The sequence below is a fragment of the Haplochromis burtoni genome, unplaced genomic scaffold, assembly GCF_018398535.1.
Source record: "Haplochromis burtoni strain Fernald_Lab_line unplaced genomic scaffold, NCSU_Asbu1 Contig_295, whole genome shotgun sequence".
Lineage (NCBI taxonomy): Eukaryota > Metazoa > Chordata > Actinopteri > Cichliformes > Cichlidae > Haplochromis > Haplochromis burtoni.
In genome coordinates, this window is record NW_024582656.1 from 673,093 (window position 1) to 697,577 (window position 24,485).

A 24,485-nucleotide genomic window follows, 5' to 3' on the forward strand; every position below is an offset into this window, starting at 1 on the left:
CGCCCCGACTCCGCAGCAGCAGGGAGGCCCCACACTCCAGACCGCAGTCGGACGGCCAACTCCTTCACACGCCCCCGTCCTCTGCTGCCTGTTGTGTGCAGACATGTACCTGTAAATATATACTGCACAGTGCCCTCTGTAGTATTATTGCAGCTGCTTCGTCTCTTTTTCCTTTGAAGTAACTGGCATCGTGCTTTGTGTGATTACTCTGTTTCAGAGTTACAGGTTTCTTACTCTCATCAGCTCATCTTTGTTTTCTGTTTCATTCAGGGTTTCAGTTTTTCTCACGTTGGTTTGTTTCTGCATCCAGGACAAAAACAGAACAGTACATATTCCATCTATCACAGCTTTCAGTCACGCGCAGGTAGACCTGCTGTGTGTGCTCTGCAGGTGTGCACACCTGGAACATCTGTCCGTGTCGTCTGATGCACAGATCAGGTCGAAGCAAAGGTGCCGCCGCGACGTGATGTGAAAAACCTGAAGACTTGAGAGTGAAACACGATCCTAATAACTGCTGTTTTTGTGCAGCTGCTGTAGAGTCGTGATTCATATCAGAGACACCATGTGACCTCTGTGGCGACAGCTGGACGCCGCGGGTGATGGCGAGGCCTCCGTTACTGTCTCGCTGCACGTTATAGTTTTATATGTTTACAGTTAGATACAGTTACGACCTTTGAACTTTGTTCTCACAGACCTGCAAATATCAGCCTTAAATCCTGTGTGTGTGTGTGTGTGTGTGTGTGTGTGTGTGTGTGTGTGTGTGTGTGTGTGTGTGTGTGTGTGTGTGTCCTCTAATCTGTAATCTGCCTCTAGATTACAGTTTGCAGGAAGTCTTAAATAATGACATCATTGTGTGGCTGTGGCCCCGCCCCCTGCATGATATCACTCAGAGCTGGATGGTCTGTGAGAGCAGCAGCATGGCCGCCTTCGTCTCAGTGAGTAATCTTCATTTTATTCCATCTGTTTTGTGTATTTTGTGTCTTCGATCATCGAGAGCTTTTTCTCTGTTTGTTTTTTTCTTTCTTCATATTTAGAACAAAGAGTCTGATATTTGATCCTGTCACTTTTTAATCAGGAGCTTTTCTTATCTCACTGATTTTCAGCAAATAAAAAAGCAAAGTAAGTAAGTTTAAGTTTTAGTAACATTTCATTTATTAAAAGGAAAATAAATTCAAGCTCTGGAAGTTTTATGTTGGTCGACGCTTTTTGGAGATGATTTTTGTACGTTGCTGAGAAACTTTTAGAAAGTGAAGAAAATGTTTCAGGAACATTTTTTATTTTTATATTTGTTTAAAGTTTTGGGCAATTTAGAAAAAGAGGAGCTTTTAGAGATGGGACGAGTTTAATCTTTGATCTCAATTAAACTCACCAACATGAAATAGTTTTTACAGAAAGTAATCCAGGTAAAAACAAATCACTGAGACTCAGCAGCAGCTTCCTGGTTGTTTTTCTAACCACATCAGGATAATGTGACGATGCTCCACCTTTAAATGGGTCTGACAGATGCTGCTGCGAGGAAGCAGCCTGTATCTGGTGGCCTCTGTGTGCTGCTGCTGGTAAACGAGGTCTAATTAAAGCAGAAGTAGGTCTGTGGCGGCGGCGGCGGCTCCTGGGAGCCGTCCTGCAGACGGAGCGCTCGATTTAGACCCAGCGTCCTCTGAGATCAGCTGATCCAGTCCGTCCTTCACAAACATGTAGATTAAACTTCATTCCTTGAAACGCAGCGAGCTGTCCTGCTGCTCAGGGCGTGTGACCAGGGACTATTTTCAGCAGCGGAATAATCCACGTTTGGTACGCATTGTGTGACCAGTTATCCCTCTGAAGGATGTCCTCCTCTCGTTTCAGCTGGTAACATGTCAGCACTGCCCCGTCACCTCCACCCGCCGCGGCCTCATCTACAGAGACTCTCTCTCCGCTCTGTCCAGGAACCTCAGGGCCCCCGGGGGCCCCCGTCACCCCCCGGGCCCCCGGCCGCAGGGCTTCGGCCTCCAAGGCGGACGCCGCTGCAGGCTCAACAGGTACGGCGCGCACATCTACAGACACAACAAACCAATAAAAACAGATCACCTGATCTAATCGCAGCCGCCGTCCGTCCCCACAGACCTGAGCTCCCAGAATCCACTGCTCTGGCTCGCTCCAAGCAGTCTGGTAGCATGAAGCACCTGGTCCTGGCTCACCTGAGGAGGATGCTGACTCCGAGCCCCGCCCAGCAGCAGAGAGGCCTCCGCCTGCCAGGCTGACCTCTGACCCGCTGCTGGGACGCAGGAGGTGGTCCGGAGTCGCAGTGAGAGCTGCTGGACACCAGAGGGCGACAGAGGTTCAGACTGGGTCTGAGGTGGAGGAGAACTGGTGTGGTTGCCTTTCCCTTTTCCCTCACCTCCACCCAGCACCTGTGGGAGGAGGCCGGACTTACCGAACATCCTCATCCTCCGCAGGGAGGAAGAGCGCAGCAGCTGTCCACAAAGTTCTGAGCAGAAGCTCCTCAGCGTGGTGGGTCTGAGCCCCACGGCACTGTGGGTAATGACTGCAGCTGCTCAAGACACAATTTTTCTGCTGCAAATGAACAAAATGTTAATTATTTGTGTTTCAGAGATTCAGCCGTCGCTGTGATGGCTCAGATCTGTGTGTGTCAAACTGTATTTATTAAACAGACTTTACACATTCATGTTAAACTTAAGTAAACGAGTTGGATTCAACAGTGTTTCTGTTTCCTGGAGTTACTTTAGGTTCTGTGATCAGTGTTAGATGATTATAGTGTGTGGCTGCAGATCAGCTGACTGTCTCGTGTCCTGCAGCAGGAGAATGAACCCACAGCAGCCAAACAGCTGATTGTGTTCAGGCTTCAAAGCTTTATGGTGAGTCTGACACTGAACTGCAGAACCTCTGAAATAAACCCACTTCCTGTTTCTCTGCGTCATTGTTGATTGTTTGCTGGGTAGTGTACAATCGCAGCTCTGAAAAAGTCAGGATGCTGTCAATCAAAGCCGGCGTCGTAAAGTCACATTTGATTCAAATTAGAAAACATTTAAACTGAGGGAAGGATTCGTTACACGAGCTCGTGCTGAGTCTGATGTCAGCGTCACGTCTGTAAAGCAGGACCAGTCTGCGCTCTGACATCGGTCTGTGATGGTCTGCGATGGTCCGTGGTGGTCTGTGATGGTCTGCGATGGTCCATGATGGTCTGTGAGCCGACGACAGCAGCTGTTCCGGTCTGATGGAGGTTTCCAGCTGCTCGGCGGGCCCGGCTCTGCTTCGTCCTGTTGTTGTTGCAATGATGCTCCAGATGTTCGCAGCTGGTCAAAGGTCTGGACCGCAGTCTGCAGTTCGGCACGGCCCTGCTCGAACACATCTGGATGTTGCTCTCAAACCTGCTTATACCTTTCAGCCTTTCCAGATGTGCCAGCTTCCAGGTCCAGTTCCACAGGCACTGGTTTCTAGTCCCAGTGACTTTTCAGCCTTTGGTTTCCAACATTTTAGAGTTTTGGTTTTCTGGAGTGGATAACGTGGATTTCTGAGACCTGCAGATCATTGCATTCTGTTTTTATTTACATTTGCTACAGCATCCTGACTTTTCCAGAATTGGGATTGTGCACCCACTGGACACTTTATTAGGTACATCTTGCTAGTATCCGCTCTGCTTCCACCCGAACGTGTTCTGCTGAGATCTGTGGCTGTGGAAGTCGTGTCATGTTTGAGAAACCAGTTTGTGAGGATCTGAGCTTTGTGGCACGGAGCGTCACCCTGCTGGAAGCGGGATGGTACACTGTGGGCACATCACTCAGGTAGGCTGTGGAGATGAAACACAGCGTCGCAGCAGCTGCAGCTCGTCGATGCAGGTAAACTCTGACCTGCCGTCTGCCAGGTTTAATAAAAATATTAAACTTATCAGCAAACACTACCCCCCCACCCCCCCACATCACCAACCTGAGCCACGGTCTGAGGAACCCTCATCACTCAGGACGCACAGACCAAGTCCTGTTGCACGTCCTCTGCGATGTGTGCCTTTCTACAGTTTTTGGATGCATGCCTCCTGTTTGTTATTTCTAGTTTGAATAAACAATGAGAGGCTGCTGAACTCAGATTAATGTTAACGACTGCACTTCATCGTGTGCACTGATGAATGTTACTCCCGCTGCTTCGTCCGCCTTTCTGAAAATAATCGGAAACACGTCTGAGGCAGTTTAAGGTGGAACTGCTCCAGCTCTCCTTTGGCTTTATGTTCACGATTCGCAGCGTGCGCTGTGATGTCTTTACAGAGAGGCCGAGGACTGAACAATAAAGAGGACAGAGTTATGTAAGTCCCAGCAGGTCAAAGGTCGTTTGAAATATTAATTAGAAAGTTGTGCAGGCTCGGGTCTCCTGCTGACAGCTCACGTTTAATCTGCTCTGCTAATGAAAACCAGAACGAGCGGCGCTGCGTTAAACTGCAGAGCGGCAGGAAATGACCTGAGCCTAATGTAGCATGTAAGCAAGGCCCGGATGACTTTGAATAACTACATCACACGTTCAAGTATTGTAACAATCAATATTAAATACACTATTATAGGCTGGTGTGTCACAGGTACAGTGATTACTTTAACCTGTTTGCTCTCTTCTCTCTGGGTCGTTCTTCCACTTCCTGTGTTGGAGACTCGTGTTAAACGTCAAAACAACAGGATGTGTCCTCAGTAAACGTTGTCATGGAAATGAGGCGTTCCTCAGGGTTCCGTTCTGGGACCTCTGAGTTTTGAAAGGGTGCGGTGACCTTTGAACCTTTAAAGGAAACCTGTGCTTTTCTTTAGTCCCACACATCACAGGGCAGGTGTAGAAGCCGAGCCGTGCTGTCGGCCTGCAGCCATCGCGTGCATCGCTGCTGTTACTGCCAGCAGCAGCTCAGCCGTCAGAGCAGAAACTTTGTCTGCTCTCGTTGTTATTTCAATAATCAGACTCAATTAAGAGAAATCATGTAGAAGAACGATGGATGAAGGTCGTTCTTGAAGTTTGTTTTTGGCTTTTTACAGTCATGTGATTTAAAAACTTCCGATTTTTTTATTTCCTCGGGTTTATTATCAGGTTAGAAATAAAAGAAGCGACTGAGAAACTTTGAATTTCTCATGATTAAAACTGTAAACACAACATGGTTGTAAAAACAGTGACAAAAGCTCCTGATATGGACGAGCAACTTATTCAGTGATCCATAGTCGCCCTTTGAGAGGGCGAGATGGCGCCGGCGTGTGTGCCTCGCCGTCACATCCATTTATGCTCTGTGTGTTTCATAGTTTTTGTCACTTTTATTGACCTCATGATTCACAATGACTTGATGATTCGAAGAGTTTCAGTACATCGGGATACGATTTCATGACTGTTTCTTGTGATAATAATTATTTGCTTCATGAACCCAACACTGCGTCCAGACTTCTCTCACAGGGAGACGCTCGAGTATGAGGGACGTTCTTCGGTGTGTCACGGAGCGCCCAGGCCTCCCGTCTCATCTCCTTTCGTGTCATAATACCAATAAATCCTCTGAGCGCTGACGGCTTCTCAGCTGGACCAGCTCTACCAAAGCGTTCCTCTTTGAGTCCGCAGTGATGTGCAGCATCACGTAAAACCACCTCCGCTGTTGTTTTTCTGAAGGAAAACCCTGAAAAAGCCTGCGATGGTTGCCAGGAGCTGTTTTGTGGCTTTGTGGGAACAACAATGACTTTTCTGTAATGAAATAATCTGTCAGGATTACAGAGGCCGACCGCTCCAGCAGGAGGGAAACGCTGCACAAACACTGATCTGCTAATCACAGATAAGCCGTGAGAAGGCCGGTTTGCTGCGAAACTGTGTCAGGGCCGAATCGTCCAGCGTGATTTAATCTCACGGTAACAATTATTCTTTGTTTTCCATCCACAGCTGAACTCCGTTAGGATCTCTCAGAGTTCCCACAGCAGGAGGAAGACTGCTGCCTTCATGAGCCGTCCTACAGAGTGGGAAAAATGCCTATTTTTACAGACACATACGTGAACGGGGGTCATGTTTATAAGTGTACCCACCCTCAGGTCTTCATACAGGGCACTGGCCCTTTAGCATCAAAGACAGGTTTTTGTAACAGCTGTGGATGGCTCTGTATTTCCTCACACCTCGCTTTCTTCCTGAGAACGACTCAAACTGAGGTCAGAAGACTGAGACTGGAGGACCTCCACTAATGGCTCCACTTGGCCTGGTGCTTGTCTGACAGCCCAGCAGTGTTTTCTGATAATGGGCTACATACAGCTTCCATCAGGTCTGCTGCCTCCAAGCTTCACAGTAGAGAAGGAGCTTTTCTTCACTTTTCTCCAAATGTCCAAACGTTTCTGGTTGTGACCATAAATCTCACTGTTTTGTTGCGCAGGTGAAGTTTTATAGGCGCATGTTCCTCTGGTCTCTGATGGCACTCACCACCCCGACAAACTCACTTCATTTTAACTCAGTCGGGCATGAGAGCTCGAGTGCACAGAGCCGGGTGACCTCACCATGACCTCGGTCTGAATCTGCATCTGTGTGAGTTTATCAGGTTAACGTGTGATTCAAACGAGCTGCAGGTCTGAATCCATCAAGTGACCCTGCAAAGCTTTGTTGAATTTTCAAGATTCACAGCGTCTTGAATCTTGAAAATTCTGTGAAACGTAGAAGCAGGAAATCACCAGTTTGTTTGCACGTTCTACAGATTAATTAAGAGACGCTATTTTGTTTACTCAAACATGTATTTTATATTATTTTAAATTTAATGTTTTTGTGTAGTCATTTTATTTGTCTTCCCTGTCTGAAACATTTTGAATGATTGTGCATGAATATCAGAGCTGACTGTCGTTATGTGGAGCTTGTTCCTGATTACGTGCTCCTCTGTAGATCATGCCCATCAGGTTTATGGGGAACAAAACGACAAAGACACAAGAGCAAGACGGACAGTGAAAGAAGAAGACATAAAATTAATTTACACTATAACAAAACCCTCTGATTAATGAATTTGACTTGTTTGTCCTTCTTATTCCAAACTTTTTTTGCTGTTGTTACTGAAAATGTGAAATAACAGAGTATGAGAGCAGACTTTATGCAAACACAGACCTGACGCACAAAAACAGCCTTTGAATGAGACACAGCTGGATGTTGACGTTTTTATGGGAGCTCTTTGGACTTTCCTGATTCCTCTGAAAACATCTTTAAACGCTTCTGTCAGAATCTGCTTTAAACAACATACATGCATACATGCGCAGCAGTGAGCAGCGTTTATAAATATTAATATTGGTTAAATCAGAGTCAGGAAGGAGAAGCATTCTGACCTTTCCCTTGAACGACCACAGCTCAAAAACTCCGCTTACGTGTAATAAAGTATAGGAAATATTAATATTCATCAGCTGTGCTCTGTATGACGACACTGAACTGTTATTACATGCTGTTTATTATTTATAATTCTGTTATACTGTCATTGATATCGTGTTTTATAGTTAATAGTATTTATCATTTCGGCAGGTCGGAGGTACAGCGGGTGCACAGCGCAGGCTTTCCCTCTGAGACTTTACGATTACCGGTTTAAATGAAGGTAAAACTGCGCGGACTCGTCCGCTTTCATCGCTGCTTGTTTTTACCGGATTCGTCGGAAAGTTTTCGTTAAAACCAACAAACTGAAGGGAACGCTCACGCTTTGTTACCGGCACGACTCCGCCCACTGCGCGCTCCCGCTCGCCGATTGGTGGTAGTAAGACCACCGCCGCCACGTCATTGGAAAGCGGAACTGCCAGTCAAAAAAGGGCGGGGCTTACAGCTGGAGTTAATATATTCCAGGCAGGCGTAAAGTAGTGGCGGCGGAGAAGCGTTAAGAATAAAGAAGAAGGAGGCGGAGAAGGACCGGGAGCCGGCGGCTACACTCTAAACTCGGATGATCCAGCAGCTCGCGGGTGAAAGGAAGAGGAGCCTGCGCTGGAAATGGAGGAAGAGCGCGAACAGATGAGACCGCTCCTCACATCTGTAAGTTCCCCTGAAGAGTACCTGTTAGCCGGCGGCTAGCGCCTCCTCCGCGGGCTCGGACGGCTCGCAGCCCGCGGAGAAGTTCTGGACCCAACATGGTGTCCACTGTCAAGGAAGCCTCCGGGCCGCCTCACCAGTCCCCGGTTGTCCCCGGGGAGGCCGCTCACCCGGCCGCAGACAAAAGGCTGGCAGCCGACCGCTTTTGTTTTTTAGGGACCACGCTGCTGCCAGGAAGTGAAGTAATGATGCGCGTTGGGCCAAACTGCATTCAAAAATAGGCTAATTATACGCGAACGTGCTCCAGGCAGGTCTGTGAAGCCGCTGCAGTAACACAGAAGGGTGAATTTATCTGTGACGAAGTGAGCTTAAATTCGGCGTGCATCACATCCACACACGGGCTTTACTTTCTTTACTCTCCCCCTTCTTCTTCCGGCTTGTCGGTCTCTCTTCCCACCATCTCCAAACCCGAAATGTGCAGTTTTTACTCCTTTAAACAAGATTAAAATGTCCTTCTCGATAATCAAACTTATCCTTTCATGGCGACTGGAGAGTGCATTTAGGAAAGAGGGGCACGTGTCTACTGTGCGTGCGCTGTGTTTGATTGCTGCCGATCGCACCGGGTAAAATTAGCCGTTTTTCCTATAGACTTTGGCGTAGGCTGCCCACCCCATCAGTTATATGTGGATAAAAAACGTTGATTTTTGGAATGAAGCCGTCAGGACCTGTCAGTTCATTCATACCGCGTGAGGCCCGGGCAGGACCGGCTTACCTCCCTCCTGTGGTACAGTCAGCAGGCCACGTGGAGATGAGTGTCTGTGTGTGGCGTGATTCACGTTTCGTTTGGAGGACCGTGACCGCTCTCTGTGGAGTGGACTTCATAGTGAGGCTGGACTTTCTTGGCTTGGAGCATCCTGCTCAGGAGGGCTGGATGCTGCCCTGCTGTTACCATGGAGACAGAACCTGAAGCAGGGTGTTTAACTGAACACGTCACTGATGGACCCTGCTGTCTGTCTGTGTGGAAAGGATGCTCCAGACTCATCAAACAGCCAGGCGTCAGGCACCAGCCTCGTGCTGTTGTTTCAGGTGTTTAGAGTTTTCTGACAGCTTGCCTCTTCGGGCTCGTCTCATGTTGAATGAGTCTGGTGTGTGACTGGACTGCAGGTGCCACAATGGAGGGTCAGATTTCTTTTATTCTGTTATGAATCCTGCAGCAACTTCGCTGTGTAATATTTCATGCACAGCACAGAGCCATTTAAACCGTTTACAGCTGAAGAGAGGCTGAGTCCTGTAAGCAAACGGTCCCACTTTTATTTAATTTGTTGTTGTGCATTTAAGTATATTTTTGCTGCCGTGTGTGCAGACTGCTGCAACTAAAACACTTTCTGTGTAAACGACCATGAATTTTGTCTAAACTCCAAATGCAGGTAGAGTAACGGTTCAATAAACTTGTTTTGTGCGACGAGGCCCATCTGACCAATCAGGGCTGTCGGGGTCAACATCAGCAGGACGTACGTAAGCTGCTCTGTCACCTGCCTGCGACCCAGATCAGCTTTCAGGTCTCAGGTGATAAAGCAGCTCAGCCCTGCGTGACGTCAGGTTACTCCAGGCTTCTCGGGCCGGCGGTACCCCCGTTTCTAACATGTTTTCAGCCAAGTGTCCACCGACCAGAACACTTTGATCCACTAGGGTTCATCGTGTCGCCGCTCTGAGACGATGCTGTGCTTCACCGAGGAGCTTTAGTCTCGCTGGTAGAGAAGAGTCGGGCAGATATCTCGATGTCTGGCGTGTGACTGAACTGAGCATACGATGTGCTTCACATGTGTACAGCAGCAGGACACCCCGTGCTGTGTTATAATGGGCCTCTGTGGGAGCTGTGGCAGGCCCGCGGTGCACACACAGAGGATTCGTGTCAAACGCACAAGTCGTGTTGTTTCTCCTGAAACTGACTGTGAAAGATATTAAAGCTGCTTGTCAGTCATCAGAAGTCCCGGTGGCGTCTTGGTCACGTTCTGAAGTTTTGTTGAGGTTCTTGCAAAACTGCACGCCAAGTTTGCACCAAATATTCACGAGTGTGAAAAAGCTCTGTGTTGAGTAGCGTGTGCTCCAGTGTTAGCTTCAGGTAACTAATGAACGAGCACCTTTCTCCACTTCCCTCCGCCCTGTCTCGTGGCTCCTGTTCCAGTGCTGGATGTTCACATCAAACACGGCCAAACTGCCAATAAGAGCTCCGACGTTTCTGCTCCTGGACCCGTGTGACGAAGAAAGAGGCGAGTCCTCTGTAACTGAGTCATACAAAGCTGCAAGAAAAGAAACAGGCCTGGAAATAAAGAGGTCCAGACTAAGAAGCTCTCACCTGCAGAGCGGGAGTCAAACTGAGCTGCAGATTTAAACATGAAACGCTGCGTCACGGCTCATAAAGCCTCTCCTGGTGAACCTGCAGGTTTGTACCCTCGACCTCCGGTGTTTGTGCGCGTCTTTGTCTCAGCAGATGTGATTCGTGTTTAATGTGCCGCTGACTTCCTGTCTGTGGAGGCTCCGGGGAAGCCGAGGTGCAACTTCATTGTAATGGGCCTCGGCTGTGAACAATGCGAAGGCCGTGTGGCGGCCGCGGCGCTCTGATGGAGCAGGTTATCGTTGGTGCAGATGGAGGAGGAAGTGAAGGCGTCCGGCTCGGTGATAATGCAGCATTTATTCGACTCTTTGATCCAGAGCAGCAGCAGGTCCACACAGGTGGGGCCAGACCTGCGCCTGAGCCACAGCTGCTCCACGTATGAGCCCACAGTCGGTGTCCACAGTGGGGCCTGAAAGGCTGAGGTGCTGTGTACGTGTGAACTCCTGGCAGGTCAGATTTCCCTGAGCTGTTTCTTTCCGCGGTGGCGGTGATGGCGTTCAGGTGTCGGCTTGCAGCTTTTGTTGCAGGTGTCCACATAGCTGCGAGAGAAAGGCTGCGCTGTGATTTCTGCCCGTGTTTACCGTCACACAGAGAAAGTTGGTCGTTCACGCGTGAGCGCAGACTCGCTCTGAATCGCCGGCACTCGTCTTACATATGGGCGGCTGGACGTCGTAGGGAGGCAGCAGGTTGGCGACTGTTTGAAGGAGAGAATCACGCTCCAAAGATTTTCCTCCTAACTAGGTCATGGTGCACCTGAGGGACTCGTGCTGACATCAGCAGACTCGTCCTCGGGAGGCTCCACGCTCTCCGGTGGGCAGTTAGAGCGAAACCCTGCAGGAAACTCCGTCTGCAGGGAGTTTCCTGTATTACTATAGATGCACTGATGCAGACTGACTCACTTCAATTTTATGCTGCGTGGAGAAGAAGCCCTCAAAGGAAAGAGGAAAGTCTGCGACGTGGAGGTGGGTGTAGGCCTCGCTCACACAGGCGCACAGACCGTACGGGGAGTGTTGGTTGGAGGTGAAGTCGCTGCAGACGGGGTGCTGCTGATGCAGCTGTGGTGCCACACAGGCTGTAAATCCTCCGTGCTTTAATAGAAATGTGGCGCCAGCGTATCAGTGCCGCCTTATCGGCCACATAAGCGTCTTTCCAGGAGGCTGAAGAAAGTCTCATGTTTGCTTTAGATTATTTCCATCTTGTGAAATAAGAAATACAAATTTGTGCCGATTAGATAAACCGCCAGAGACGAACGCTTTTACTCTTGAACTACGAAACGTTTGGAGGTTTGGTTTTGTGGAGGAAACGTGGTGCTCACAGCGTGGAATATAATCCAGAGTATTCAGGTTGTGACCGATAACCTTTGATGATATCAGGTGATGCATCTCAGTCTGAGCTGGTTGGTGTGAAATAAATTCTGGTGACTTTACTGGACAGGTGTGATAATTAATGAAGAGGATGAAGAGTAGTAACTGATGATGAACATGAAAGAGGGACAGAGGATCAGGGAGCAGCAGTGTGGAGGGTGGTGCACAAAGTGTGTGACGACAGCGGTGAGGTGTGGAGTAGGAGTGACGGACGAGGGCTGGGATTTGGTGACAGACAGGACTCTCTGTGGATGAGGACGCTGGGAGAGTAGAGAGCAGGTGGAGCAGAAGCCCGGAGAGGTGGAGGTCTGCTCCGGAGAGAACGGGGATGAAAGTCAGAAGCAGTCAGTCGTGTGTGAATGAGAGGGAGGCGGGTGGAGAGGTGTAGCTGGTGGAGGTCGACCATCCGAACCTCTGCTCCTGCCTGTTCTTCGTCGCTCGTCTCCACAGCGCCCCCTGCTGTGTCCTTTATTTCTACGCCTTTACTCCCCGCGGAGCCGTCTGTCTTTAAAGAGAGAAGTCTGATTTCACAGAAATTGCTGGAGCTCATTTCCAGATGTGAAGCGTGCAGAGAGAGGCATCCTGGGTAATTAAGTGGCGTTCGGGGCTCAGGTGGTGGTGCGTCGCCCCCCTAATTACAGTCCTGATGGTTCAGTGGCAGCTCTGATTGGAGGAACGACGTCCGTGTGGCCTCGAGCCGGGTCGTGTAGGAGGAAGCTGCTGCTGATTTGCCTCCACGTGGGCGTGTTTTCCTGCTCGCATTTCTGATCGTTTCACTGTGAGACGCGCTGCCTCCTCAGGCCGGGAGCGAGGGTGAGTTTAAAGCTTTGGAGATGTGGGAGCAGCAGATGTGTCGCATTTCATTCCTCAACACGTTCAGCTGTAACTACACCAGCTAAAACAACTAAAACATGATGCTACCTCTTTACTTTCCTGCTTTGTTTTCTTTGCTAAACAATTCTGGAATTTGTACATGCATGTATCTTAACCCTTCAAGACCGACCATAGAACCAAGTCCGCCAGAGCTTATAGTATATTTTTACCTGCTGTGGAGCCATTTCTTGGAGCATTTCAAGTTGCTATACATCAATACAACCGTTACAGCCTAAATCTTAATAATATGTCTGCATTAAGTGCATAGTAATTACATAAAATGCAAAAAAGTGCAATAAACTACAAAACAATCGTTTTTGTTTTTTAACATGTATTTCTAGTTAGAGAAATTTCAGAGGCTTCTCCCTCAAAACTGTAAATACAAAAAAGTTGCACAAACTAGTTTCCCACCACAGGAAATTTATTTTGAGTGTCTTCATAGTTTTATTTTTGAAATACACCAATTTCTATACACTGCAGGAAAAATGAAAATAAATATTATCATGCAAATTTGCAAAAAAGCAGCATGTGCATCAAAATAAACTATTTCCAGCAGTGCAATATGAGTCCTCAGCATCCCAGAAACGACACAAAGGCATAAAGTCAAAGAGAACTTTTAAAAACACCAGTATAGGCTCATGAGGCCCTGATGGTAAAAAACTACATTTCCGCAAAATGACATCACTTCCGGTTTCGGGCAGGTCATGGCGGACATGCGATAGTTCGCTGATGGACGTAGGAAGTGTTACAAACAGCTGATCGGATCGGCAAAGCGTGTTTCTGGAATATTATGTTTTTGTTGCTGCAAGTGCTTTTATGCAGTTTTTGCAAAGCTATATGTGGAAGGAAACTGTGACCAGGACAAGCTGATGGCATAAGATGTAAGTACAACTCCTCCGGTTTCATATGCAAAAAAAATTATTGCGCTAGCTCACAGTGGTTGCAGAGCTACGGGATTTAAAAATAGTTACGCAAAACGGAGCGTGCTGCTCTGACCGGCTTTAAAGGGTTAAATATAGTTTCCTCGGTGTTTAACAGCGGTGCATGGATCAGCTGCCTCACCTGCTCCTCTCATGAGCTCCGCCTATCAGCAAGGTTATTATCGTTAACGAAAACTAACGAAATAACGAAAACTAGAAGTGAAAAAACATTTTCGTTAACGGAAATAAAAATAAAAACAAAAAAAGGAAAACTAACTAAAACTGTAATGAGTGTTCACAAAACTAACTAAAATTAACTGAATTTATAGCAAAAATGTGTTTAGTTTTCATTGATGTGTGCGTGTCCTACAATAGTCGAGGGTGAAAATGAAGTTTAGTTTCCAGATTTTTTCTTGCTGTGTCTCATTTGCCAGCAGGTGGCAGCACGTTAGTCGAGTCGTCTGTGTTGCTCCGTCCACGCGCAGAATCATGTCAGGAAAAGTCGGGAGAAAGCGCCAGAGTCCAATTTGGGATTACTTTGAATATGACTGTGTTTTGGATAAAGCAAGTGTCTTGTAGTGGAAAGAGACAAATTATGAGGGGAAAAATCCCACAAACCTTAAAGTGCACTTGAAAAGCTCACACAAGAAGGCTAACCTAGCTTACCTTGAGAAGGTAAGGGAGCACACTCAACCCTCATCCCCAGAAACAGAAGCTAACCCCAGGCAAGGCAGCGTGATGCATCCCGAGACAACAGGACGGGGACATCTACATAACTGTGTGAGTCAATTGCCTTCAAAAAGTTTATCAATTCACTGGAACCAAAATTATGAACACCCGGTGCTGCAAGAGTTAATAGTCTCATTGGGGCCAAGATATAAAATTTAAAGTTGCCTGGTATCAATGGTTGTTCATCTGCCTTTATTTATTTATTTATTTATTTATTTATTTATTTATTTATTTAAAGAACCCATAGGTGGGAATGTGAGTTGTCTGTCTCTGCGTGTTAGCCCTGCCACAGACAGGCGACCTGTGCAGGGTGCAGGGTATGGTAGCTGGAATAGCAACATACCCAAGGATGAGCAGAAGAGCATGACTGATATGATGACACTGGGATTTTGTTACACTTAATTATTGCAAACAACTAAAACTATAACTGAAACTAATCAAAACTAAACTGAAACTAAGGATTTTCAAAAAACTAAAAACTAAACTAAACTAGCAAACAATTGGTAAAAACTAATTAAAACAGATATAAAATTGAAAATCTGAAGTCAAAACTAAATAAAAATAAAAACTAGAGAAAATTGCAAAACTATTAAAACCCTGCCTATCAGTTCTCCACCCTTGTCATGTTCTAGCTAGAGCGCCCCCTGCAGCTCACAGGAAACTCAAACTGAACACTGCGCTGCAGCAGCCTGGCTGTAAGGACTGAAACAAGAGAATCCACCCCGGAGACTAAACTGACTTAAAAACCAAAGGTCAGAAATAAACTATAATCACTATAACAGGAAGGCAGCGACTGAACCTTCAAAATAAGAGTGAGCGGCGTTTTCCAGACATCAGGTGATCACACCGTTGTCTTAGATGGACGAAGGAGATGAAAGCGATGCATCATGATGTCATAAAGCGATTCAACAATCGTATTTATCTGCACAAACCCACCAGCAGAGGGCAGCGTCTGGCTGAGCTCAGTGAGCTGTGAAGCTGCGATCTGCTGTCCTGACTCTGAGGAGGCGTTTGCAGGAACGATCCCAGCCGGGAACTCGTTATTCTCATTATTCCCACATCACGGTCGAGCGTCACGTTCGTCTGTTTCTTTCTGACTTCCTGTTATAGAAGCCACATTGAAACAGAAGAATGGAGGTCCAGCCTTGGTCATCCCTCACAGGCAGACACGCATGCCGCCATAACACAATATTCACATTTCCGCACTGCGGGGGCCACTCCTCCTCCTCGGACTCACTGAGGCTTTGTTCTGCCATGGCGCCTGATGGTGTCTGAAAGTTAACAGAGCGAACCGCTGCGTGCTGACGTCAGCAGTCGCGTGCAACGATGCATCGGTGGCCACAAGTTTGAATGTGAATGGGAAGCATTTGCTCTTTGGGGAACAAAGCCTTTTATTCAGGATCGTCTCCGCATCCTGGTGACTGAATACCTGCTGTTGCACCAAACAACAAGGTTCAAACCGTCATTTTAGCCTTCACAAATCTGTGCGAGCTCTTCACTCAGGACGTTTTATCAGTTGCAGGCTTGGCGTGAGGAACGCCAGCATCATCAGTTTTACCCTCTTAAAGCCCCCCTCATTAAAAACAAGGTCGAATACGTATTAAGGCTTGTAGTTTGTATTGTTAGGGGCGTGGCCTTTTTGACTGACAGGTGGATGCTGACACAGGTGGCTGTAGCTGCTAGCTGGCTGCTTGGCTTCACTTTGGCTAACTTTGGACTGCACCTGTGGACCAGGTTTGTGCTGTTGGAGCCTTTATTGACCTAATGTGACCAATGAAATGGCTGCTGTGAGGTCGCTGTGCTAACACGCTTCAGTTCTGGTGAAATTCTACTTGATTTTTTTTTTTTTTTTGCTGAGCTCTAATCGGCCGTTATCTTGTCTGTGGATGCTAACCAAGCTAATTAGCATTAGCCGATAGCTTGCCCCTCCCCCCTCTGTTTCCAAATATGGCAATAATGCTAAACTCTGGGCTTCCTAATGTGAGTGATGTCATGCTGCTGCTTTCTGATTGGCCCTCTCAAGTATTTTGATCTGAATGGAGTACTTCCCTTTTAGAGTACTTTCTGTCTAAATCAGCCTCCTTTGGCAACCCCCCCCCCACACACACACACACACACACACACACACTGGGCCAGGCCACGGTCAATAATAGACTCACTAGCTGTGAAATTAGCCAATCAGAAAGCTGCGGTGGGGCATCAGCACACAGTTTAAACACAAGGTACACTGTGTGTGTGTGTGTGTGTGTGTGTGTGTGTGTGTGTGTGTGTGTGTGTGTGGTGTGAATTTTCCCACAGTTGCTGATGTGTTTAGTAAATGCTGCTGCAGTCCAGATGTTTTTCCTCCCTGCTGGTTCTCCTAATATGGCAGCATCAGCACAGACTCTCTGGTCTCAGGGGAGTCATTGGAGTAAGTGTGTGTGTGTGTGTGTTTGTGTGTGTGTGTGTGTGTGTGTCTCTTTATTTTTTCATTGCAAAGATTTCCAAAAATGTTCTTCCTCCCTGTTGCACTTCCTCTTTCTTTCTCTCTTTGCTGGAATCATAGCTGAAGCCTGCAGCAGGTTGTGGAGCTTGAGCTTCAAACTTAAATGTTTTCATACATAAAAGAACATTCGCTCCATGTTCCCTTCTTTCATACTTTTGCCGTATTATTTTTCATCCTGCTGCTTGGTTAATGACGGGTTCTTAGCAGCCAGGAAGCGGCGGCTGGCCGTTATCAGCTGTAGAAACCAAAACTGATACAAGAACATTAAATGTCATGATCTCCAATATAAAGATACAATAAGACATAATAAAATAAACATATTTTTTTAACATAAATAAATAATGATTCAATAAAATCAGCAGAAAGCCTGTTTAAATAAAAGCGCTTAAACCTGCTCTTTGTGACGGCGCCTCAGGTGGACGTCAGAGGGACTGCAGCTCCGATTGAACAAAGTCCCAGTTTAAGACCCCAAAAAGTCATGGTCCCAGTTTGAAGGACAAATATCTGCCACCGTTCTTCATGTGGGTGTTTGTAGCACGTACATGTATGTGTATTTCCACATGCTGCTCAGCGCCGCTGCTGTGGGGCCTTAAGGGCACATTTGAACCACCTGACCTGCTGTGTTCCTTTGTGCCAGCGCAGCTCGTCTCTCCTTAAGTAATCCGAGTCCCATGGGACCGTTTGCAGTTCCTCCTGTTGTCTTCTGACCTTTGACCTCGCTCTACGGTTGCTTTTTAATCTCGGTGATGCAGGAAGCCGATTCTCCTGACCTGGGAGTCCCTGTGGGAGAGTCGGGGTGGGTAAATTCGATTTGCTCGCAGGGAGAATCGGCAGCGCTGGAAAGAGTAAATGAAGCCGTCTCGTGTTTCTCAGCATGGACAGCGTCCCATTTCACCGCCGGGACGGCATTCAGCCTGGAGTTTTGCATCTGAAAACAATAAATGGAGCGATACTGCGTACGTGCCTCTGAGGCCACACCAGTTCTTTTCCACTCAGCTCAGGAATTCTAATGAGAACCGAGAACAAGCTGCTGCATGAACACATCAACACATGACCAAGGAGCTTTTACATTTCCTCCACAATGCACTCATCTGGCCTCTGACAACCACAAGTGGCCGACTCGGCCACGTGACCAGAGCAGAGAAACTCCACATGTGAAATGGAAACTGCACCAACAGACTTTCCTGACTTCCTCACTTCTCGGCCTTAAACGCAGTGACCAGCTTCCCTGCTGCCGTGCTCCTCTCAGCAGCTCAGGCTCGTCTTTTAAGGTCAGTAAAGGATCGTCAGCTGACCCCACGGCTCGTCTCGCCACAGAGGGTTTCCTCCCATGCATGTCGTCTCTGCCCTACAGGCAGCTGCTTTTAGTTTGAGAGGAACTCATTTGAAAAGCTTCCTCACACAGACAGTGGACTGGTGGAGCCCAAAAACTGGGACGACAGAGGGAGAAATGCTGGACCGAACGAGACTCTGAGCATTAGGCTGAGACAGTAAATCAGAGTTTTGTCAGAAGCACCACACCCTGCACTTCCCCCAGCATCCAGCAGGGGCTCCAGCGGGCTCAGGCCCCACGTTAAACATGTGTACAGCCTGATACCAACTGTTGGGTCTCTGTGGATCAGCCGTCCCCAACCCCCGGGTCATGGACCGGGCCGTGAGAGTTGAGACTCGGTCGTGAAATGTTATGGTTTTCAGGGTTTTAATCGTGTGCTCGGTCTCCCTGGGTCTCTCCCGTGTTGTAGTTGTGCGTCTTATTTTGAAAGAAATATTTATGCGTTGCCATAGCGACCTGAGAGCATTAAGGGGCTGAGCGGAGGACGCTGCTAATAAAGTTACACAATCACACAGCAAATTTGCGTTTATTATTATATTTACAAAACCCCACAGTGTTTGTCTCTGTTGTTGTATTTATCCGCCACACCGGAAAGGCCCCAATGCTGTGGACGATTCCCAGCTTGTCCCTGTATTTTCTAACTCGCCTGTTTAAAGGCTTAAAGTTTGCATTGTGACTGGCAGCAGCCAACAGCCTGCACTGTGGACTTTGTGACAAACTGCCTAAACTAACAAGAACTAGTTTCAACTTGCACCTCTTTATATAATTGAATAAATGGGGATGTATATGTGTTTATCTTTTCAGTAACGATGTATTGAATTGAATATGTTTGTTATTTGTGCAGCTTCACAGCAGTGACCTGAGGCGTTATGTTTCAACTATGAGGAGTTTGTAACATAACGACTTGTCATGTAAATTCATTAAATAAACAAATCATAAATGCATAAGGAAATAAATGCGCCAGACAATAAAATAATATGGAAATAAAATATGGGAAGTGGCAACTTTAAAGAAGTAAAACGTAATTACAGGCGTCAGTAAGCGTACAGGAGGTGAATCATTAGAGGCGTAATCATCTTATTTGGTTCATTTCATGTTGATTTGAACATCTGTGACTATAAAGGAGTCTCGTGTGTGTGACCTCTGACCTGGAAGGTAAACACTGCGGGTACGGACGTGTCGGGGTGGAAAACGGGGCGGCTGAGGCCGGTTTCAGGTCAGCAGTTTCAGTTTGCTCTCGCTCTGTTTGCCTTTTTTTCCTGCTCAGAAATGTGGATGACGCCTCTGTCAGCAGATGCCCCGCCTCCTTTTTTTCAGTGTTTTTTTTTTTCTTGCTGTGTTTGCAGACTTCCAGGCTGGCTGCTCGCTCAGTGAAGCAACAGCTCTGCTATAAATACTTGAATCGTATCCGAGGCTCTGCTGGCAGCTGGCTGTCTGGATTCACTTACTGTCCCGGGGACACTCGCACATCCACGCTGTGTTCGAGCTGCAGACGTACAGACCTGGTGGATTTGATTTTCACAGCTCTGTGGGACACTTCCACCACAGTTTTTCTCTCGTGTGGCAGGATTTCTTTGACCCTGAGGAGTCTCTGTGCTTTTGGACTGAGCAGCTATGGGAGACTTCTGGGGAGACATTGCCAGTCAGAGGGTGGCCCGGGCCATGTCTCTGGTATGTATCTGCTTATAGAAGCAGTTTCTGTTTCACGTCATCAGATTGAAAAGTGGGTTTCTGACGTTGATAGTCGGGCAGCTTCTCCTTTGGTCGGCTGTTCGTGGTTGTGACTGAGCTCTGAGCAAAGGTGACGAGCTTTAGTGGTCCCCATGTGTCTGTTGGTCGCGCAGCGTTGAAGGAAATGAGTTTAACAGGAAAAGAGCTGAAAGCGTGTGTGCAACAGCGACAACACAAATGGCAACATCCTGCCTCTGCACACACGCAGTGTCGATCGTAGCCCAGACTCCGCTCTGATGTTTAGAGTCCACCGGCCGCTGCATCGGCGACCGGCCGACTGCTCTGCATCTAAACGCAGCCACAGGTGCACCTCGAGAGCGGCGGGTGTCTGCTGCGTTGCGACATCTGGCCACATCTGTTTTGCACGATATCCGCTCACAGGTACCGGCTCACCTTCAGCTCGAGCCGTCGGTGGACAGGATCCATCCTCAGGAAGCAGATCTCGCCCTCGTCTGGTGACGTGGGCGTCTCTCGCCGTGTAGCTGAGCTACAGAACAGAAGAAATGCTGCGTAAGCACCGGCTCTCGTAATGTTTCCCCGTCTTTGTGTGAGGCGCACAAGTGCAGTCAGACTGCAATGACCGGCTGAGGTTACCACATGTCGGTTTGTAACGCTGACCCCTCATGGCTGCTGCGCACGTGAAGCCCCACACAGAAGTGACGCGGTCAAAGGTAAGAGGTCATGCTCGTGGGGAATGACGCGCTGGATGTTTTGTACTGCCTCGCTCTCTAAAGCTGAAAGCCGATCTTGAAGTGTGAGCGATGTTCTCGATCCTTCGGGGACGATTTATATTTTTACAAGCCTTGAAGTGAAAGTTTGTGTATTGGCTCCGCTCCGGTGTCCAGGATCCAGAGTTCATCTCTGAGGTCAGAAGGTCAGACCTGGCCGTCTCCTCCTCCAGGTCTCTGCAGCGCTGATTTCCACCGAGGGCCGGGCGATCGAGTTTAGTTTGAGTTTGGACGCCGCAGCTGGAAGCGGCGGCTGTGTTTTCTGTGTGGGTGCTCGGTGAGAGAAGAAGGGAGCCTCGTCTTTTCCTTCCTTTAAGTTTAGTGTAAATTAGTAGAAAGTCCTTTCACTCTTACACACAGGACAGTTTATTAGGTACAGCGGTTGAACTGTTAGGGTTAGGGTTAGCCGACCTGCTGAAGTTCAAAGTGATAAAGGTGACTTGAAGCGCTCCTGGTCTGAATCTTTGTGCTGTGATGTTCGGATGTTGTACATCACCACGGTAACTGAACCGGCTCTTATACAACACTTGTACGCACAACCACAGCATCAGTGGTGCAGGCCGGTGGCGTGGTGGGTCGCGGTGAGCCCCACGATACAAACGGAGCATCATTTAAACTTGCGGACCAGCGTCTTCTGATTGGCTGCTTCCAGCAGGATAACACACAACTTCGCCAAACTCTGATCAGGCCAGCTGATGGATGTTGCAACAGCTGAGCGATGATGTCATATCGACGTGGACCAGTCTCTGAGGAGCGTGTCCAGCACGAGTATAGTGTAACTAATAATGTGGCCGGCGAGTGTATATTTGTCAGCTGAGGTCAACTTTGCAGCCGAGCCTGTAAATGAACACACCTGACGGGGGCCCGAAACACCACGTTGGCGCGCGGGTGTGGCTTTTCCAGAAGCAACTCTGAAAGTTTCGTAGCTTCTCAAACGTTGTGAAAGAGAAGAAAGATCCACGTGTGTGCGCTCCGTGGGCCGATGTGGCATTGGCAGCGTGCGCTAACAGTGTTTGTAATGACAGGATAACAACAGCACTGAAGGCCGTGTGAGTGTGCTCGTGTGGTGTGTGGTGTGTGTGTGTGTGTGGTGGGGAGTGTGTGTGTGTGTGTGTGTGTGTGTGTGTGTGTGTGTGTGTGAGAGAGATCTATCTTTAACCCTGCTGAACCGGATGGATCTGTCGCTCTGCTCTCAGGCACTTGCAGCTTATTTGGACCGAGAGCTGCAGGCGTGTACGCTTTCACCACATCAGGCTTGGGAGGCTCCTCCTCCTCGTATGTTTGGGTCTGTCAGCGCCTCAGATCTGTTCCTGCGGGGCGTCAGCTCTTACTATAAATAAACACAAACATTTTACTAAGTTCATCCCTGTGATGTAGAGGTATCAGCATGACATCTAAGAAAGCCTGCTGATGATTTTTATGGCTGAATGTTTTTGGCAACATCCTGCTCCAACAGGCAGGATCGGTGCGCCCCTGACCGCGCTGCCGCGCCCCTGACCGCGCTGCCGCGCCCCTGACCGCGCTGCCGCGTCCCTGACCGCGCTGCCGCGTCCCTGACCGCGCTGCCGCGTCGTATCCACTGACAGCAGAGCTCCGACGTAACCACTAAAGTAACCAAATTGTTGTTTTCCTGGGAAGTTTAAAGTAACAATGTAACTAAACAGCTAACCCTTGAGCAGTAACCATAGTAACACTGGTCCTGACATGAGATGTCACACCTGCGACGACGTTGGTCTTCCTGTCATCAGTAACTCGTCCTCTGTTTCTCAGGTGACGACACCTGGCTCTTACTCTCAGACATGTTCGGGCTTGTTGTGTTTCTGAATGTCGATGTGTGTTGTTGCTATAGCTGCAACGATATCATGAGCATCATATGCTGTACGATCATATCTGTACAGTAATGGCACGGCTGTGATGGAGCACTCTTAGGGATCTGAAGCGTTCGCTCCGAGTTTAACCGATAAACCGTTGGAGAGCGGCCATCTTTGTTGTCACTTGCCGGCCTCACAGTGACAGCAGGTCAGTGAGAGGCAGGACGTTAGCATCCACCCATCAGAGCAAACACATGAGAGACTGCAGCTGACGTAAATGGGCAGAGGTCAGCTGACTCGCTACCTCGCACCTGCTGGCTCGTCCTGTCTGCAGAAACTCTCAGGCCTCTCACCAGCTCAGCTTCATCTTCTTCATCTTCCTTCGTTTTGTTTTTTAATGACCCAGCTGTGTCTCCACGCACACACAAGTGCAGGCACATGAGAGACAAACGATCTTCAACTTTATTCTAAGCGTCTGCAGCGTGCCCAGACCTGTCTGAAACTACAGAGACGCAGCTTCGCTGTTCTCAGACGTGATGAGGAGGGGCGGGGCTAACTGTCAAACTGTGTGATCGTTCGCTAGTGACGATTAATCACTGACAGAACTCGGCCGTGTTTTGAAGCGTCTGCGGTCTGAGTGTCTCTGGGTCGGGTCATTAAACAGAGGAAGGTCTCTGTGTCGATGAGTGATGTAACAGATCCACAGTGATGCGGGCGTGCATCGACCCGCCGTGGTGAGGACTCTGCCAGGTCGTGAGCTGTGGGGAAGGTCACCTGCAGGGTTTCCTTCGGTCTCCTGGCTCGCTCTGCGAGCACGTGCTCGCTTCAGAGATTCGTCATCATTATTGGGATGAACGAGCTGAACTGAAGGGCGAGTTTAAGCTTTCTGCCAAAGGCAGCGTGAGACAGAAGTGCGAGCTTTGCAGCAGGAATGATTGTTGGGAGGCCAAAATGAGCCCAACCTCACACAGACGGCTCAGCGGAGCTCGTATACCTGAGATCAGCTCGGGGTGAGTGTCAGGAGCTCCGACGTGCAGACGGAGAGATGCTGCTGAGCGGGAACGTTTTCCAAAGAGGTCGAACTCAAGCAGCTGCTGCTTGTGTGTGTGTGTGTCTGTGTGTGTGTGTGTCTGTGTGTGTGCGTGCTAGAGTGTGTGCGTGTGTGTGTGTGATGTGCTGCTCTGCAAACAGACAGCTGGTTGTTAAAAAGCAGCCAGTGTGGAGCTGCACTTCCTGTTTGACACGCCAACATCAAACTTGTGTGTGTGTGTGTCTCTCTCTGTCTCTCGGGGCGGTCGACATAGGTCATTATGGTTAGTGGAGCACGCTCAGTTTAGCGTACGCTCAGTTTAGCGTACGCTCAGTTTAGCGTACGCTCAGTTTAGCGTACGCTCAGTTTAGCGTATGCTCAGTTTAGCGTACGCTCAGTTTAGCGTACGCGGGTACGCGTCCTCTTCTTTCCTGTTTTTTTTTGTTTTGTGTTTGTCTCCATCTCACCCTACTGATGTCCAGCTGTTGCTCCACTTCCTGTTGTACAGTTAGTCACGCATTCCCATCAGCTGTGGGCGGAGCCAGACTCCTTGGCTGACAGTAACTTCCTGCCCGTTCTCTGTGACATTGTTTGGTGATTGATTTGAGTGGCGAGGCGTAATCTGCAGCCGATTTTGGTGGAGGCTCCAGCGTGCTGGCGTGTCGGTGTTTAAAGCTGCAGACGCTGTGATTGCGATGACTCTGCCGCCCTCCCGGTGCCAACTAACACGCCGTGACCTCAGCAGCCGTCCTCACGTCACTCACGGTCTGTCTCCAAAGCCTCGCCGTTGTTTTGAGGCAGACGCGACCGTGTTTACACAGAGTTGGAAAATGAGTTTGATAAACACTCGTTTAAACCCACTCTCAGGTCACCTGTGGGTCTGTGTGTGTTCTGCAGGGGAACGATGAGGAGGCCGTGCTGGACCAGGGCAAGACCAGCTCCACCCTTTACACCAACTTTGAGAAAGAGGAACTGGAGAGTGAGTTTATACACCGACACACACAAAGGTGCTTCAGTGTGTGTTTACAGTCAAACACACAGTAACAAAATGTTTCAGCCCGCATTTACACACACACACACACACACACACACACACACACACACACACACACACACACACA

At 48.4% G+C, this 24,485-nt stretch overlaps 1 protein-coding gene across 1 annotated transcript in view; it reads left to right on the forward strand.

The window, feature by feature from the left end:
• Nucleotides 1-18,597: 18,597 nt before the first annotated feature.
• The window catches only part of slc4a7 (solute carrier family 4 member 7), a 22,507-nt gene continuing 16,619 nt past the window's right edge, over nt 18,598-24,485 (forward strand). Inside the window, exons 1-2 of the mRNA XM_014339635.2 lie at nt 18,598-19,735; nt 24,262-24,343. Of these exons, the coding sequence (XP_014195121.1) occupies nt 19,679-19,735; nt 24,262-24,343 (139 nt within the window). The 5' untranslated portion in view covers nt 18,598-19,678. The remainder of the gene's footprint in view (nt 19,736-24,261; nt 24,344-24,485) is intronic.